Source organism: Notothenia rossii, assembly GCF_949606895.1.
Source record: "Notothenia rossii genome assembly, chromosome: 4".
In the NCBI taxonomy this organism is placed as follows: Eukaryota; Metazoa; Chordata; class Actinopteri; order Perciformes; family Nototheniidae; genus Notothenia; species Notothenia rossii.
This window is the reverse complement of record NC_136902.1, coordinates 50,437,396-50,453,189: the sequence shown is the minus strand read 5'-3', so window position 1 is coordinate 50,453,189 and position 15,794 is coordinate 50,437,396. Positions and strand designations below refer to the sequence as shown.

The 15,794-nt window shown below is 41.8% G+C and overlaps 1 protein-coding gene and 1 long non-coding RNA gene across 4 annotated transcripts in view; one reads left to right on the top strand and one right to left on the bottom strand.

Moving 5' to 3' along the window:
- Positions 1–681: 681 nt before the first annotated feature.
- LOC307037924 overlaps positions 682–15,794 on the bottom strand; it is a 35,452-nt gene continuing 20,339 nt past the window's right edge. Inside the window, exons 2-3 of the long non-coding RNA XR_013807825.1 lie at positions 1,597–1,738; positions 682–819 (exon numbers count right to left, since the gene is read on the bottom strand). This is a non-coding gene — a long non-coding RNA (uncharacterized lncRNA). The remainder of the gene's footprint in view (positions 820–1,596; positions 1,739–15,794) is intronic.
- Positions 6,889–11,290, top strand: LOC307037887 (uncharacterized protein). 3 transcript variants are annotated; one of them, XM_079679085.1, is made up of 5 exons: positions 6,889–6,944; positions 8,210–8,304; positions 9,196–9,306; positions 9,566–9,842; positions 10,684–11,290. In XM_079679085.1, the coding sequence occupies exons 1-5, from the start codon at positions 6,909–6,911 to the stop codon at positions 10,891–10,893; spliced, it is 729 nt and encodes a 242-aa protein (XP_079535211.1). In that variant the 5' UTR covers positions 6,889–6,908; the 3' UTR covers positions 10,894–11,290. The 3 variants fall into 3 exon arrangements, with proteins under 3 accessions (XP_079535211.1, XP_079535212.1, XP_079535210.1); XM_079679084.1 differs by lacking the exon at positions 6,889–6,944 and adding an exon at positions 7,874–8,028; XM_079679086.1 differs by lacking the exon at positions 9,196–9,306.

Sequence of the window (15,794 nt, the reverse complement as noted above, 5' to 3'; positions counted from 1 at the left end):
GGTGTGACCAAATCTGGGATACAGCCAAAAAGGTCATTAAATAAATTAGGTTATCGCCACTTGAATCATAGATGTTCACTAGAACCAAGAATGTCCATAGAGGTTAATATGTGGCAGCTAAGTAAGCTAAGTCACACCGAGGCCCAACAGAGGGTCCTGGCTACACTACCCAGCCTGCTACTGGCTGATGTCTGGAAGATGAAAAAAGGCTTGGGGCTAACACAGCAAGTGGAGATTATATTCCATACCATACTCCTTCATACCTGGCCAAGCTATTGCAGTGGATGGGTATAGTGCAGGACAGAGCAATGAACTCTGGTGGCTCTTACATCTGATTCAAAAATAATATTACCTATCTGAGATCATGAAGAAACCTTTGACATGCAATCAAAACAATTATGTTAACAGACACAACATTTGTGTTAACAAAATCTTAAGTCAAAGAAGATCATCGTTTTTCTCTGCAACATACTATTAGTAAATAAAAGCAACCATGTCAATCAACAACATGTTTAAAATATGAAAGCGGCAGATTACATTTCTGTACACAGCTATAAAAGAATACTGATAATGTATTCGTTTATATATGAAGCATTAATACCGTGGTCTCTGCATTCACTTTTTAGTCTTATACTCGAAGGGAAGTATGTGACACTCTGGAGTTATTTTTACAACTTGGGTGAATTCTTCTGCAGCACTTCAGCAGTTTGCAGCCTTGTTCTGGACTGCTGAGTGAATCTTTCTCAGGTTCTGTCGTACTCTAACAAACTCCATCAACTGGGCTTCATCTCTTTCTTTGTCGTCTTGTTCTTTGTCCCTCTGAAAATAAAAAAGCAGAATCATTGGCACTCTGGCCCAAAAGGAAAATCTTCTTCTTTTCTTTCGCTCACTCTTTCTACCTCTGTTTTCTATGTATAGCACAGCAATAGCTTGGATGTGTGTGAACCAAATGTCACCAACAAAGATGGCCAATAAAAATTGGTTAAAGGTGGGGTAGGTAAGTTTGAGAAACCGGCTCAAGATACACTTGTTGTTATATTCCATGGAATGCTCTTAACATCCCGATAGCAATGAATATCTGAAGGGCTTTGACAACAAATACATAACAAAATGTCATCTGTGGAAGCCGTAGTACTGTAAAAAGCTCGACCAATCATCTGAGCTGGCCCGGCTAAAGTAACTGGATGGCCTACCTGCCTGTCAGCCTTCCATCTGTGCACAAACTTATCTTGTGCCCTCATTGGTCATGTACGCGTTCGTGTGTGTGGGAGGAGGGGCTCTGTAAGGAAGTGGCAGATTTTCTCCGGTGTTGTATTTTCAAATTCTAGCGCGCTCAAGCTGGTTTCTCCAAAATTACCTACCCCACCTTTAATATAGATACAGGATAGACAAAGCTATACCAGGCAAAAAGGGAGAGTATCCAGAACTTTTACAGCTCTTCACTAAAGTTTATTTAAGGAAGTGAACGACTCTCATCAACGAAAAGGGGCTTGTTTGTAAGTGCAGTTCGCTAGATTGCGAGGGCATTCCTCTGGGTCAGCCATTTCAGAGTTAGACGGTTTGAGATTGGTGGAGCTCTTATAAACAGGATGATACCTCAAGTTGTTTCTGTTGACGTCTGAATAGCACATCTTCCAGAGGAGTCCTGCTCTGTCCATCCTCTTCTGAGTCCGTCTGCACTCTCTTCCTCCTCTCCAGCACTTGCTGAAGTTCTGACCTGCTGCTCAGCGCCAGACCCCTAAACCCATAGAGAAAAAGACAGAACAGGCATTAAATAAGGTGGATAATTGTCACCAGCTTCAAGTTCCTAGGAGTCCACATCTCGGAGGACCTCTCCTGGACCGCCAACACCTCAACCCTAGTCAAGAAGGCTCACAAGCGCATCTTCTTCGTGAGGAAACTGGCAACTCCGCCTATCCTCCCAGGTGCTAATGAACTTCTACCGTTGCACCATCAAGAGCATCCTCTCCACCTGCATATCAGCATGGTACGGTAACTGCACGGTCAAGGACAAGAAATCACTGCAGAGGGTGGTGAAGATCGCACAACGCATCATCACGATGCCACTCCCCTCCATAGCCTCAGTCTATGAAAAGCGGTGCCTGCGAAGGGCACAAAACATCATCAGAGACTCTTCCCACCCCAACCATACACTGTTTATCCCCCTACGTGGCACCCGCTCTGGGACACGCTACCGCAGCCTCCCGGGTAGAACAAACAGGACTACGCACAGCTTCTTCCCTTCAGCAGTCAGACTGCTGAAAATGAACCCAACGCTGTCCCATACTGCCTAGTTGTTGTCTTGTGCTGTGCTGAAGCGCAATTCTGTATTCACTGTATTTATTATTATCTGTGTATTTATTCTTATTTATACATTTCCCATCTATTTACCTTTATCTTCGTATCATTTATTTTGTACATACTTCTGATAATTGTGTATATAACTGACTGTTTTGCACTCTGGTTAGACCCTCCTTAATTTCGTTACACTGTGCTTGCATTTTTGTAATGACAACAAAGTCATCTAATCTAATCTAATCTAATTAAGGGACAATGTGACAGGATCTCCTATCCGGTAACCATCACCTTATTGTGATTGAGAGGTTTGTGTCCCCCGCTGAACCTGAGGGCTGTGTTGTCTGGAACCTTGCGTTCCTGGTAGGATATCCCATGTCAAATTGGTCTCAGGGAGGCCAGATTAATTCAAGCTAATCAGCAAGGGCCTGATAGGCAAGTTTGCCACAGAGGCTGGTTGGGAACGGCCCGAAAAGCTACGTGGACACAACCTCCACTTCTCTGGGTTCACCGACCACGCAAAGAACCAAAGGCTCCCTGTGAAGGTAGAGGGTCTTGCCAGACAAGCCCTCAGCCATAGAGGCTGATCTTGGGGACGTGGAACATCATCTCTCTGGGTGGGAACGATCTGGAGGTGGTGCGTAACAGTTGGATTTGGTGGGGCTCACCTCTACGTACAGCCTCAGCTCTGGAACCTTACTCTTGGATATAGGGGTTGGAATTTCTTCTTCTTCAGTGGCCATGGTGTAATGCACCGAGTGGGTGTGGAGATACTTACAAGTCCCCTTGCTGAATGCCACTTTGTTGGAGTCTACCCCAGTATACTAGAGTGTCCCCTCCCTATGCCTGCAGGTTATGGGGCCAGAAACTCTGACTGTTCACTGTAGGGTTGGGAACCGAAACTCGGTTCCAGATGAGAACCGATAAGAAAATGCCGGGTACCGGGTACCCATACAAAATACACCATTTTGGTTCTGCTTAACGGTTTCTAAATGCGGTACCTGTATTCCACATTAATACAGAGTAAGGGCGGACTGGCCATCTGTGTGTTCTGGAGAATCACAGAACAGCCGGTCGTCGGCGGGCCGTTGACGGCCGGCTCGGTACGCTGATGGCCGGCACCGCCCTTCATTTTTTAAAACGGCATCATGTAAGTTGCGCTGACAGGTGACAGAGGTCCACAGTTGCCCCGCAGCGAGGCTCCCCCCGCCCTCCCGTAGACAGTTCACGAGCTCAGTCACTTCATAACACCAAAGATGGGTCGCGGTAAACGCTCTGAAGTGAGGCTCCACTACACTACAAAAGAAAAAGACAAGGCACAGCGTAATGCCTGTTAATAGCTTGCCACAGGCATATCTCAGTTAAAATAAAGCACAGCTATTGTGCAATACATTTGTATTGCATGTATATTTTTTAGGGCTATCAGTCGATTAAAATATTTAATCGCATGATTGTCCATAGTTAATCGCTCTGTTCTAAATCTACCTTAGAGGGATATTTTTCAAGTTTTGAATACTCTTATCAACATATGAGTGGACAAGTATGCTTTATGCAAATGTATGTTTATTATCATTTGAACAATGACAAATGTTCTCGTGAATATTAAACACAACAACCTCTGAACATTACAAATATTCGCCTCAATTCAACCTGGAACCTCTCTCATACAATATAATGTGTGTGTGTGTGTGTGTGTCGGCGCAGTTGTCGGCGAAATGCCGCTCCTCTGTTTTCATAACAAAGCATGAGACTGAAGTTCCCACTGTGGGTCAAAATAATGCGCTGTGACCCCGAGGTAACTGCCATTACTGAGTGAACTCCAATAGCCTCCGGTGAGACTTTCTTAAATCCTCCTCTACTTTTGCTTTTTGGACTTCATACAAGTTGTATATTTTCGACACAGTGGTGGCTCTGGAAGGCAATTCATAAGTGCATTCGTCGGATGCGACCCGAATTATATCACACAGCCCCTCGTCCTCCACAATGTTAATTGGCCTGCAAGCTGCCGCCACCCATTTAGCGACATTTGTTGAAAGTTTGCTGCTTGTAGACGTGTCCAGGCGTCTCCCTCGCACTCTTTCAAGTGTGGTCTGCTGCAAGCGGGCGGCAGGAGCGGGGCTGTCGGCATCAGCAGTGTGCTTGGATTGTATAGATGGTATTTTAAACTCGATGCGCTCTGAAACTACGGGGCGGCCGAGGACAAAAAATGCTCATCCGTTAATTGCGTAAAAATAATTAGTGGCGTTAATCTTTTTTAACTTGACAGCCCTAATATTTTTTATTTGTAAAAATGTTAGTTAAAGCTTAAAAGAATAATGAGATTTTTGTTATCTAAACGTTTGACCTCTTTGTTTTACAATTTTGGAATCGATAAGAACCGGAATCGATAAGCAGAACCGGAATCGGAATCGATACATTTCAAACGATACCCATCCCTAGTTCACTGTGCCTATGCACCGTACAGCAGTTCAGAGTTTTCGGGCTTCTTGGAGACCCTGAACGGAGTCCTGTTCTAAAGGGTAGTCCTTAGTCTGGTTGTTAGACTTCAACTCACATGTTGGCAATGGTTCGGACAATAGGAGGGGCTTGATTGGGAGGAACCGCCTCCCTGATACAAACCGGAGCGGTGGGACAATGCACAATAATGAACACTTAAAACATTAAAATGTGTCAAGAGTAACAGTGCCAGATTTAGCTAATTTCCATCCGCATCCGACTTCTGTGTTAGTCATGGATTGGCCATAAGGGGGCTAGTGAATTAATTTAAGTTTTCCGCACTCTCGCGGGAATATCTCCGCAATGGAGCGAGCTTAAGTTTAATTGAAATTGATTTCATGATATAGCCCAGCGCAACACCTTCGTCAAACATGTTGCCTCTTGTTTGTACCATTTTCAGACGAAAAACAATGTGTTTTTTAGGATTTCAAGAAGCATATAGAACAAATAATGGATGTATTTTATGAACACTTAGCCATGCTGAAAGAAGATTTAGATGGGTTAGGAGTGAGATAGAGATTATTATCTAATATATGCATCCGATGAAGCATTGCATGAAGTCTGTTGATTATCAGAGGCTGTTGTTGGGGCTGCATAAACCTTTTTTTTATTTTGGTGGCATCCAGGCCTCAGAGATTTAAACTTGGTCCTACCATAGTTTTACTGTATTTTGTTTTGAAAATCCACAGCGGAGGTTTGTGAGTTCAGTAAAGTTGGAACGATATTGGGAGATTCTGATTTCATGGATCAATAACTCATGAACAAAACGTTATTCAGACACAAATGACATCTCCTAAGTACCGGTAAGGTTGACAACGAACCACAATCACATTTTGATCAAAAAAAGCCAATACGCGCCTTCCTCCGAGCTGGACACATTACATTGGTCTCTTTCTGCAGCCGGAGAAGAAACGAGTGCTCAGGGACCATCTGCAAAGTGCAACTCCGAAAAAAGAGAATACAATAATATTCAATCACTATTATACAGCTTATTACTACCAAACGCACTGCACACATCAATAGTCTCCTGTGTGTCATACTACAGCAAGGAGTTTGGAAGAATGAGCTTTTGAATAATTTTGGGGAATATTTATAATGTAAAATCTTCAATAAATATGGCATTATCTTAAATAACTTTACTATTATACAGTATATTTCTACCAAACTCACTATTTGCATTGTTGTTGTTAGCATCTTGTTAGCTTAATGGATATTAAAAGCTGTTTCTAAAACAATGAGAGGGAGAGCTCTGTCCTGTCAGACTGAGAGAGATAACTACAGCTCAGTGAGGTAAGGGACTCTGTTTAGATAGTTAACTTTAGTCTAGTTATCTCAGTGGGTCTCAAACGTTTTGGTCGCCATTTATGAGAATAAATGAAAAACAGTTATTAAATACTATATGACAGTAAAACAAGAATACAGTTTAAAAGGTGAGTGATTTGTAAAATATCCACAAAGAAAAAGTAAATATGTTTACAGTTCTGTTTCCTATGGGTGTTGAGAGATGTATCCATAAATTCATTTTGCTCTCAAAGTGCACTAGGTTGATGCATTTAACTTCAATATTTAAAAAAATAATCTTCCCGGGGGAGCATGCCCCCGGACTATGGAATCAAATTAGGGTCAATAATATTCACAAATTATTTCACAGTCTGCAGTTGTATATCACCTGTTGCGCGCATGTGAAAAGATTTTGTGCATGTGTAAAAAAGTTTTGTGCACACAGATATAATTTGCTCGTGTAAAAACATTTTGCAGCTGTAGAAATATTTTATGGGTGTGTGAAAAGTTTTTGCAGATATAATTTGCACGTGTAAAAAAGTTTTGCAGGTGTAGAAATATTTTGTGCAAGGATATTTACAACAGTGAGGTTTCACAAAGTCTGAGATACGGACACACACATTTCCTATCTGTGTGTGCGAACCTGAAGTTACAAGCTACAAGCTGCTATTTACGAGTACGAATTTTGACCCTGTTTTTACGCCTGAGTATGCTAGCCAATCAGCACGTTGCCCACTGACTAGCCAATCAGCACGTAGCCCACTGACCATCCAATCATAGGACACGCGTTCGTTTTGCTGACCTGCGCGACTTGGAGCGTGCTTGCGGGAGTCAACATGGAGGAGCCCGAGGCGAACTCTTGTGGGACACAGGTGGGTTAATTACATGCTACCACGGAACATGCCACTACAGTTTTAATTAACTAACGTTACATCGTAATTAACTAAATATATCAAGACAGCTGTGCGTGCATCCCTGAGTTACTTAAATTGTATATTTAACGCTAGCTAGTTGATGTGGTCTTTGCTATTGTCTTAGCTAGCTACAGTCTGTTGGCTAAATTAACGTTTGTTGTTGTTGTGCCGTTTTAATGAGTAACGTTAATGTTAAAGAAATTAATGCAACACTTTTGTCGGGTGCTTCCTGACATAATGCCCCGGGCATTTAATATGGAGAGGAAGGTAACGTAACGTTAGTTAGCCAAAGATCGAAAGGTTCAGTTTCCAATCCGACTTTTGTTCACGTCAGCTGGAAAATAAAGCAAGTGAACCGAAAAGGAACGGTAAAGTGGGCTAACCATACGATCTTCATAATCAATAATAAATAACTGTAAGGCCTACTCAACACAAATGCTCCTTACAACCCGCTGCAATAGACGATGAGCGATTCATGTTTTCTTAAAAATCAATCAATCATATACTCTACAGTATATGATTGATTTATGTATTAATTATTTTATTTGTTTAAATATAATTCTATATTTTTTTCATATACTCTACAGTCCATGCATTATACTTTTTTGCATGAAAAGGGCAGAACTTCAAAAGCTTTAACCTGAAACACATGCCTCACTACTCGAGTTCAGGCCAAAATTAGCCTTACTTCATTCATTTAAAAGACCAATCAGCAATATTTAGGACACAAATAACATATTTATAACAATAAATGCTCTTCCTCAGCTATGTTTTATATAATGTAAACACAAGCAGTATTGTAGCCAAAGATAAACATTTCACTATACATTGTGCGGGTCATCTAATGTAGGCGCCGACCACATCATGTTATTCAGCACAACACCACAAAAAAGGGGTCTGGCGATGGACACGAAGATTATTTCAATCATCAAAGGACTTGGTGGGACAAGATGTGGTGTGGATACATCAAGCAATTAATACCTTTTTATTTTGCAGATATGGTATGGTAATATTTGGTGGAATTGATGGATTTTCAAGAAAGGTTAGTGCTTCCTGGAGTTTATTTTACAATTGACCAAAAGTGAATTGATATTAAATGCCATTTTTTAAAGTTAATTATCACGCACATACAGTATGGGGTCAGTATTTAATTCATTAATAGGTTATTTGAGTACTGCGTTTCTGTGGTGCTTACTTTTTCCTTTCTATAAATGCTCTCATAGATCATGTACCTACAAGTAGCCAATAACAACAAGGCGGCTTCAACAGCTCTGCAGTTCTTCCTTGAGGCTGTGGACAAACACGGATTTCCATCCAGGTAACAGGCTATTTCTTGTTTTGTGTGTGTTTTTTTTACATGTAAACATTGGATTATTGGAAATACTGAATATGAAGAAAAATGTCAGGTGCACTTGATACAGTTAAAAGAACACTGATTTGTATCAGTCTAGGCCATTTTATAAAAATAAGGTAGACTTTTGTCACGGCAGCCGTATTGACATGAACTAGCAGGTAAATACAGGTTAAATTAATTAAGTTGATTAAGGTTCCATTCTATTTAGTGCAGTATAGCCTTTCCAGTGAGCCAACATGCACAATAGCAGCACCCTGACTGTTTGATCTGAATGGAACAGAACATTAATTAGTATCACTGGTAACACCTGTGTTTACCCTACTATTTTATGTCAAAATGGCTGCTTTTCAAAAAGGTCTATAGGCCTACATGATCAACAGATTTTTCACTAAGTTTTACAAGAAAAGTTGTAAATTGATAGTTGGGGATATAGTGCCTATTAAGCAAAGGCCCAGGAAGCCCTAGCACCCCCTATATGTCATTTCTGAAACAACACTTTACCAGTGATGACACCTATGGGGATGGCCTTAGAATGAGATTGGATTATTCATTACTTGTTTATATGACTTTACATGACTTCATGACATATTCCCAATATTATGTGTAGGTCTTTCCAGTGATGTGCCCATAAAGAATGTTTCAGTCTCATACTAAAACCTCTTGTTTCTGTGGTAACAACATCTTTAAAACTGCTGGTTCCCTGGGGGATTAGCCAGTAGCCAATAGTGAAGCTTGTTAAATGGCTATAGCTGTACTTAGAAAACTGGAGATACAGCCAGCTCTAAGAGTACAGAGATTCAAATTTCACATAGTCAAATTACTTAACATGGTATCTGTATGGTTGTACATGTCAAGGGTCAGAGGAGACCAAGGTGTGGAAAATGTGGACATTGCCAGACATATGTTTGACGTTCGTGGGTGCGGCAGGGGAAGCTTCATCTCAGGGAAAAGTGTTCATAATCAAAGGTAATATCAGTGTATGGTTGTAGCTTCTGTCATAAAGCTTTCTTTGGTCAAAATATATTTTGCTATTTTATCGCTTAATAGTCACGTGCTGCCATTAATTATGGTGCTAAAAGTTGTTGCTGAGATTAATGTACATATTAGTGTTATTAGGGATGGGGAAAAATCCATTGAGTTACTATTTGCATTTTTTGCAACGTAAAGGTGTGATAATTGTTTACGGACTGCATTTATTCATTTATTTTTGTCAACTGTCTTTCAGGATAGAGCGCCTGTGGCGTGACGTGTGGAATGTCGTGTCAAGTATTTATTACGATCTGCTCCACAGCCTAGAGGAGGATGGCCTGCTCGACCCAGCAAATTGCACACACCTTTTCTGTGCTCAGTATGTCTTTCTGCCCCGAATTCAGGAAGATCTTGACACATTCACAGATGGCTGGAATAACCATTCACTCCGAACAGAACGTAACCTCACTCCTAACCAGCTGTGGGAAATCGGGAAGAGTCAAAGCCCTGTCAGCCCTCCTGACAACTTTGAGGTAAAGGGGAAAAACTGTTTTGTAGTTCTGTGTTTTATTCACCATTGTGGAGGAAGCCAATGTTAGCAGACCTTGCTTTCTTTTAGAAGTCATAACAATGTTAGTATTTGGTTATATGTTTATTTGACAAAATCCTTACACTGTTCTTAATATTATAATGAAAATGCAACACACGGGAACTGGAATTTAGCCTACCAGGACCACTGTGTTTCACTTTACCAGGCATCTTCCAATAGTACACAGCAATAACCATATGCATAATCAGGCTACAGCAGAATTACAATTTGTGTCAAAGCCAACAATGGGCTATGCAACACAATGTAACATTGAGTTTCAGTTGCATATAATAGTTTTGTTGATATACAAAGACATAGGCCACAATCCGAAAAATGTAAAACTAATGAAAACAACTACTGTTGTAGTTGTTTTCATTTTATTTTTCTTTGAATTTGTAGGCCTCAAAAAGAATATTGCAGGAAAAAAAGATGCTGACTTCTTTCACTGGTAAATTAACACCTGAAAACTGCAATGAATATGCAGTGCACTAGTCTATTTAGTCTGTACAAGGATAACATTTAAACTAAATAAATGGCTTAATAAATTACAGTTCAGTAATGCATGTCAAGTGATTGAAATCTAGTTTAGTGTTCATGTCAAGACAAAACAACAATTTAATCAGTGGGGTGGAAATAATTTAATAATAAATAATGGACTGTATTAGTCATTTAGAATTTGTATTTGTTGGGAGCCAAATTATTTCTAGAAAAGGTTCCTGACCACTGTTTTAGGGTGTCATCCCATGTAATTATTTTTAACAAACCCGATTACTTCTTTATTTCAGGGGATCCATTTTCCAGATGTGGAAATTGCAGACATGGATCAAATTGGAGTACAGGTTCCTGAACTAGCATCTCCCCTGGGCATCGAAGAACTGGAAGGACTGAATCAACTTTTTAATCCTACTGCTCCTTCATTGTGTTTTGGGGCAGACATCTATAGTGCTGTAGTTCACTACATAGAGGGTGTCCTTGAATCAAGTCAGGAAGCATAAGGCACAATGCATACTAACTTTCAGCAGTGGAAGAAGTATTCAGTAATTAGTTGCATATAAATCCTTTATATCCTGTTGGCTAGTTTAATCTCCATCAATGCATCATATTCTATAAGATCATCATGTGTTTGTATCTTTGTCTCTGTCCTGTGAAAACCACGTATCTCTACAAAGTCAGAAAAACAGCCTGTTTTACGCTTTGTGACGACTACTTTTCAAGCTGATCCAAGAGGCTTTTTAAAGAGTTTATTTAGCTGAAGAAGAATTTAAGTAACACTTCATCCTTCAGTTGATCACAAACATTCAACACCAACACATCTGGAGATACGTGGTACTTTTGTGGGGGTGGTTGGGTAGAGGATGATGGAATATATATATATATATATATATATATATATATATATATATATATATATATATATATATATATATATATAGGGCATGACTGTTATATTCTCATTTTGAAAAGGAAAATAAATGTATTTCAATTTTAGAGGCCTATTTTATTTGTAGTAACCTGAAATGTTACTCTTAGAATAACATGGCTTTCCACTAGCTAATGCAGTTCCTTGTTACATGAAAGATACTACAGTAATAGTATAATGTTCTATTTTAGAACTCACAATAATGTCCCTACCTTTCATCCTGACATTGACTTCTGTTCATTCCGCTACGACTTGAAAAAATCATTTTCAGAGACTTCAACCTGCATTCAAAATAGTCCCCGGGGAAATGTTTACACAGCAAATGATCAGTTCTGTGGTTTATGAATGGAAATTACTTTGTTAGCCACAGAACATTTTAAGGTATATAATATAATAATTCAAATTTTGATTGTAGTGAAAAATGTAAAATGTGGGTAAATTGAAATGAAGCAAACATCCAAAGTCACTGGTCAATGGTTTATTTCTTAGAATCTTTGGATACAAGAGCTGTATGATTCAAGTAAATACATCAGCAATAACAAGTACTGTAATAGACCATTTTCAAAATATTGACTCTATTAACAGAATGAATGATGCCATTGGTTACAACTACCTGAACCAGGTGCCAGAACTACATATGGCACAATCCAAACAGCCCTTCCAACAAAATGCAGTACAAAAAGAGTACCAGGCAAAGGTTATAGTATCTGTCAGAAAATGTCATGTTCAAGTTCAATTTTGAGCTGACCACTGGAACAAATGAAGTAGTAATAATCTCAAAAGGTTTTGTTTCTGTGAGTCGATATTCTTAAAATGGAGATCTCTTTTCAGGAGAAAGAATACCAAAGACAAAATCCCTTTTTACACCAATGAACAAAAGCAGAAGCTCCATAACACTGAAACAATGTTTTTTTTGCAACAGAATCATACTGATGAGCAGTATCTAAACTAGACCAAAGCCTGTAACATAGGTTGCAATGCAGCTCTCCACATGCTTGGAAAAGTCCTCATAGTTTTGGAAGTGCCCAGGTACATGCAATGTGCCAAAACATGTGGAAGACTTCAGGTACGCCCCCTTCACAACTCGGACCTTCAAGGTGTCTGTAGGGATTTCCCACCCTACCCAGAACTTTGTCAGCTGTTCGAGTTGGGATGGAGAGGCTGCATTCAAAGACAACAAGAGGTTGTGGAAATACATCAAATAAATGACATTTGCGTTTTTAAAGATGAGCTGTATTTTACTGCTTTACCATGTTGTTTTATATATAGGTAAATGGAAATACTTTGTTGGGATAGTACTGAGCCCAAAAAAGGAGGGTGGCACAAAGTAGTATTAGCAAAGACCACATCAACTAGCTAGCGTTAAATATACAATTTAAGTAACGCCGGGATGCACGCACAGCTGTCTTGATATATTTAGTTAATTACGATGTAACGTTAGTTAATTAAAACTGTAGTGGCATGCTCCGTGGTAGCATGTAATTAACCCACCTGTGTCCCACAAGAGTTCGCCTCGGGCTCCTCCATGTTGACTCCCGCAAGCACGCTCCAAGTGGCGCAGGTCAGCAAAACGAACGCGTTAGAACCTTGTGTCCTATGATTGGATGGTCAGTGGGCTACGTGCTGATTGGCTAGCATACTCAGGCGTAAAAACAGGGTCAAAATTCGTACTCGTAAATAGCAGCTTGTAGCTTGTAACTTCAGGTTCGCACACACAGATAGGAAATTTGTGTGTCCGTATCTCAGACTTTGTGAAACCTCACTGTTGTAAATATCCTTTCACAAAATATTTCTACACCTGCAAAACTTTTTTACACGTGCAAATTATATCTGCAAAAACTTTTCACACACGCACCAAATATTTCTACAGCTGCAAAATGTTTTTACACGAGCAAATTATATCTGTGTGCACAAAACTTTTTTACACATGCACAAAATCTTTTCACATGCGCACAACAGGTGATATACAACTGCAGACTGTGAAATAATTTGTGAATATTATTGACCCTAATTTGATTCCATACCGGACCCCCCTAGAGGAGGTGAGGAACCCCCCCCCCCCTCCACTAGTAAAATAGCACTTTACCTCTGCTTTTTTATATGCTGTGAGCTTATTATCGAGCCTTCATTGTAAGCGTCGCGGGTACGCTGTGTATGTGCGTATTCCACTGTAGTGGGTGTTTTTCTGTTCTCCTTGTCATGTTTTCCTCCCTGTGTATTGTCTGGTCTTTCTCCCCGTGTTTTCCTGTCTGTCGTTAGTTTCCCTGGTGTGTCTAATTTCCTGATTGTTTTCCCCTGTCATCCCTTCTGTGTCTCTTGTGCTCATCAGCGTCAGTCACACTGATTGTTCCCATCTGTGTCTTATTGTCATGTGTTTAAATTCCCCTGTCTCCCAGTGTTCAGTGTCAGTTTGTTTTTGTCTATTGCCATGGTCAGATCTTTGTTTGCCTTGTCTTTTGCCACAGTCAGGTCTATGCTCTCTTTGTGCTATTGTTAAGTTTTGTTCCTCACCACGTAAGCGATTTTCATTTTGTTCTTATATTTTTGTCACCTCAGCTAGAGATTCAAAAGTGACCATTTTTTGCTCATCTTGCTTTTTGTTTTGGAAAATAAAGTATCTTACCAATACTTTACCTCTGTCTCCCGGGTCATGCAATTGGGTCCTACCTCCTAAGTGCCTGAGTTCTTAACAGAACGAACTGACCATTATGGACCCAGCAGACTCAGCCCTTTTGATGCTACAGGCGGAACGTCTTGGGTACTCTCTGGAGTACATTTTTTAAACGTGGAATGGCGCCACATCTAGATGGGGTAGAGAGGCTGCGTTGAAGGAGGCGCTTCAGGAGGTTGCTCGCAAGCCCTGGCTCTGGAGCTTGTTGCCCGAGTGGCTTAAGGATTTTACAAGTAGCCCTGACTGCCAGCCTCAAGCCTCAAACCCTTTCTTGGGATCCCGCCTTGCCTTAGGAGGGTCACGGAACCTCCAAAAGGTCTCTAGGAGACGCAAAGCCAGGATTCCAGCCCCAGTTCTGCCCCCAACAGCCATGGTTCCGGCTCCAGTGCCAGCCCCAGCAGCCATGGTCCTTGCTCCAGTACCATCCCACACAGTCATGTTTCCGGCTCCAAAACCAGCCCACACAGCCATGATCCAGGCTTCAGTTCCGGTTCCCACAGCCATGGTTCCGGCTCCAGAACCGGCCCATGCAGCCATGGTCCCTGCTCCAGAACCGGCCCATACAGCCGTGGTTCCGGCTCCACTTCCAGCCATGGTTCCGGCTCAAGTACCGGGCCCAGCAGCCATGTTCCCGACCCCGGCTCGTCGTCGTCTGTTGGCTCTCCGGCCGACGCCAGCTCCCCGTGTCCTGCCGGCTTACCGACCCTCTCAAGTCTCCTCTCGAGTCTCCTCTCAAGTCTCCTCTCCAGTCCCCTCTCAAGTCTCCTCTCGAGTTCCTTCTCAAGTCCCCTCTCGAGTCCCCTCTCGAGTCTCTTCTCGAGTCACCTCGCGTGTCCCCTCTCAAGTCATCTCTCAAGTAATCTTTCGAGTCACCTCTCGAGTCCCCTCTCAAGCCCTCTCTCGAGTCCCCTCTTGATTCCCCTGTCAAGACACTTCTCAAGTCCCCTCTCGAGTTCCCTCTCAAGTCACCTCTCGAGTTTCCTCTCGAGTCACCTCTCAAGTTCTCTCTCGAGTCCGCTGTCAAGTTCCTTCTCAAGTCCCCTCTCAATTTCCCTTTTCAAGTCATCTCTCGAAAGCCCTCTGAAGTCACCTCTCAAGCCACCTCTCAACTTCCCCCTCGAGTCCCAGCTCAAGTTCCCTCTCGAGTCCCCTCTCAAGTCACCTCTCAAGTCTCCTCTCGAGTTCCCTCTCGAGTCCTGTGAGACTGACCGTTGAGCGGCCCGACCAAGCAAGGAGGCAGAGTCAGAACGTCCAAAAATATAACCCGATGTGGGCATTTATTAAAACACTGTGCACAAAGTTCACACAGCCTCAATCCTGCAGCTGTTCACGCGAGCCCAGCCTGCAGCCACCAGGATCTCACACACCCCACCACTCCCAACAAAGAACAGCACTTAAATACACAGACTAACAAGACACAGGTGAGGGGGGAGCAATTAGACACAGGTGAGGGGGAGGAGCAAACACAGGGCACCAGGTGAACACAATTGGGTAATCAGTAGGAGGGAACACAGAGACGACCGGAAACAACAGACAAGATGAGGGGTCAACACTTATATAATTAATGCCATTTAATAAATAACTCTAGTAACGGCGTCTCGTCGTTACAAGTCCCCTCTCAAATCTCCTCTCGAGTTCCCTCTCAAGTCACCTCTCGAGAGCCCTCTCAAGTCACTTCTCAAGTCTCCACTCATGTCACCTCTCAAGTCACCTCTCAAGTTCCCTCTCAAGTCCCCTCTCGAGTCTCCTCTCGAGTTCCCTCTCAAGCCACCTCTCAGTTTTTCCTCGAGTCCCCGCTCAAGTTC

What these genes read in the sequence shown, in the direction of transcription:
- LOC307037887 (XM_079679084.1), top strand. Translation starts at nt 7,990, where the DNA reads ATGGTAATATTTGGTGGAATTGATGGATTTTCAAGAAAG. An exon ending in AAACACGGATTTCCATCCAG is followed by an intron (nt 8,305 to 9,195) that starts GTAACAGGCTAT and finishes GTACATGTCAAG; the next exon opens with GGTCAGAGGAGACCAAGGTG. An exon ending in GCCCTCCTGACAACTTTGAG is followed by an intron (nt 9,843 to 10,683) that starts GTAAAGGGGAAA and finishes TCTTTATTTCAG; the next exon opens with GGGATCCATTTTCCAGATGT.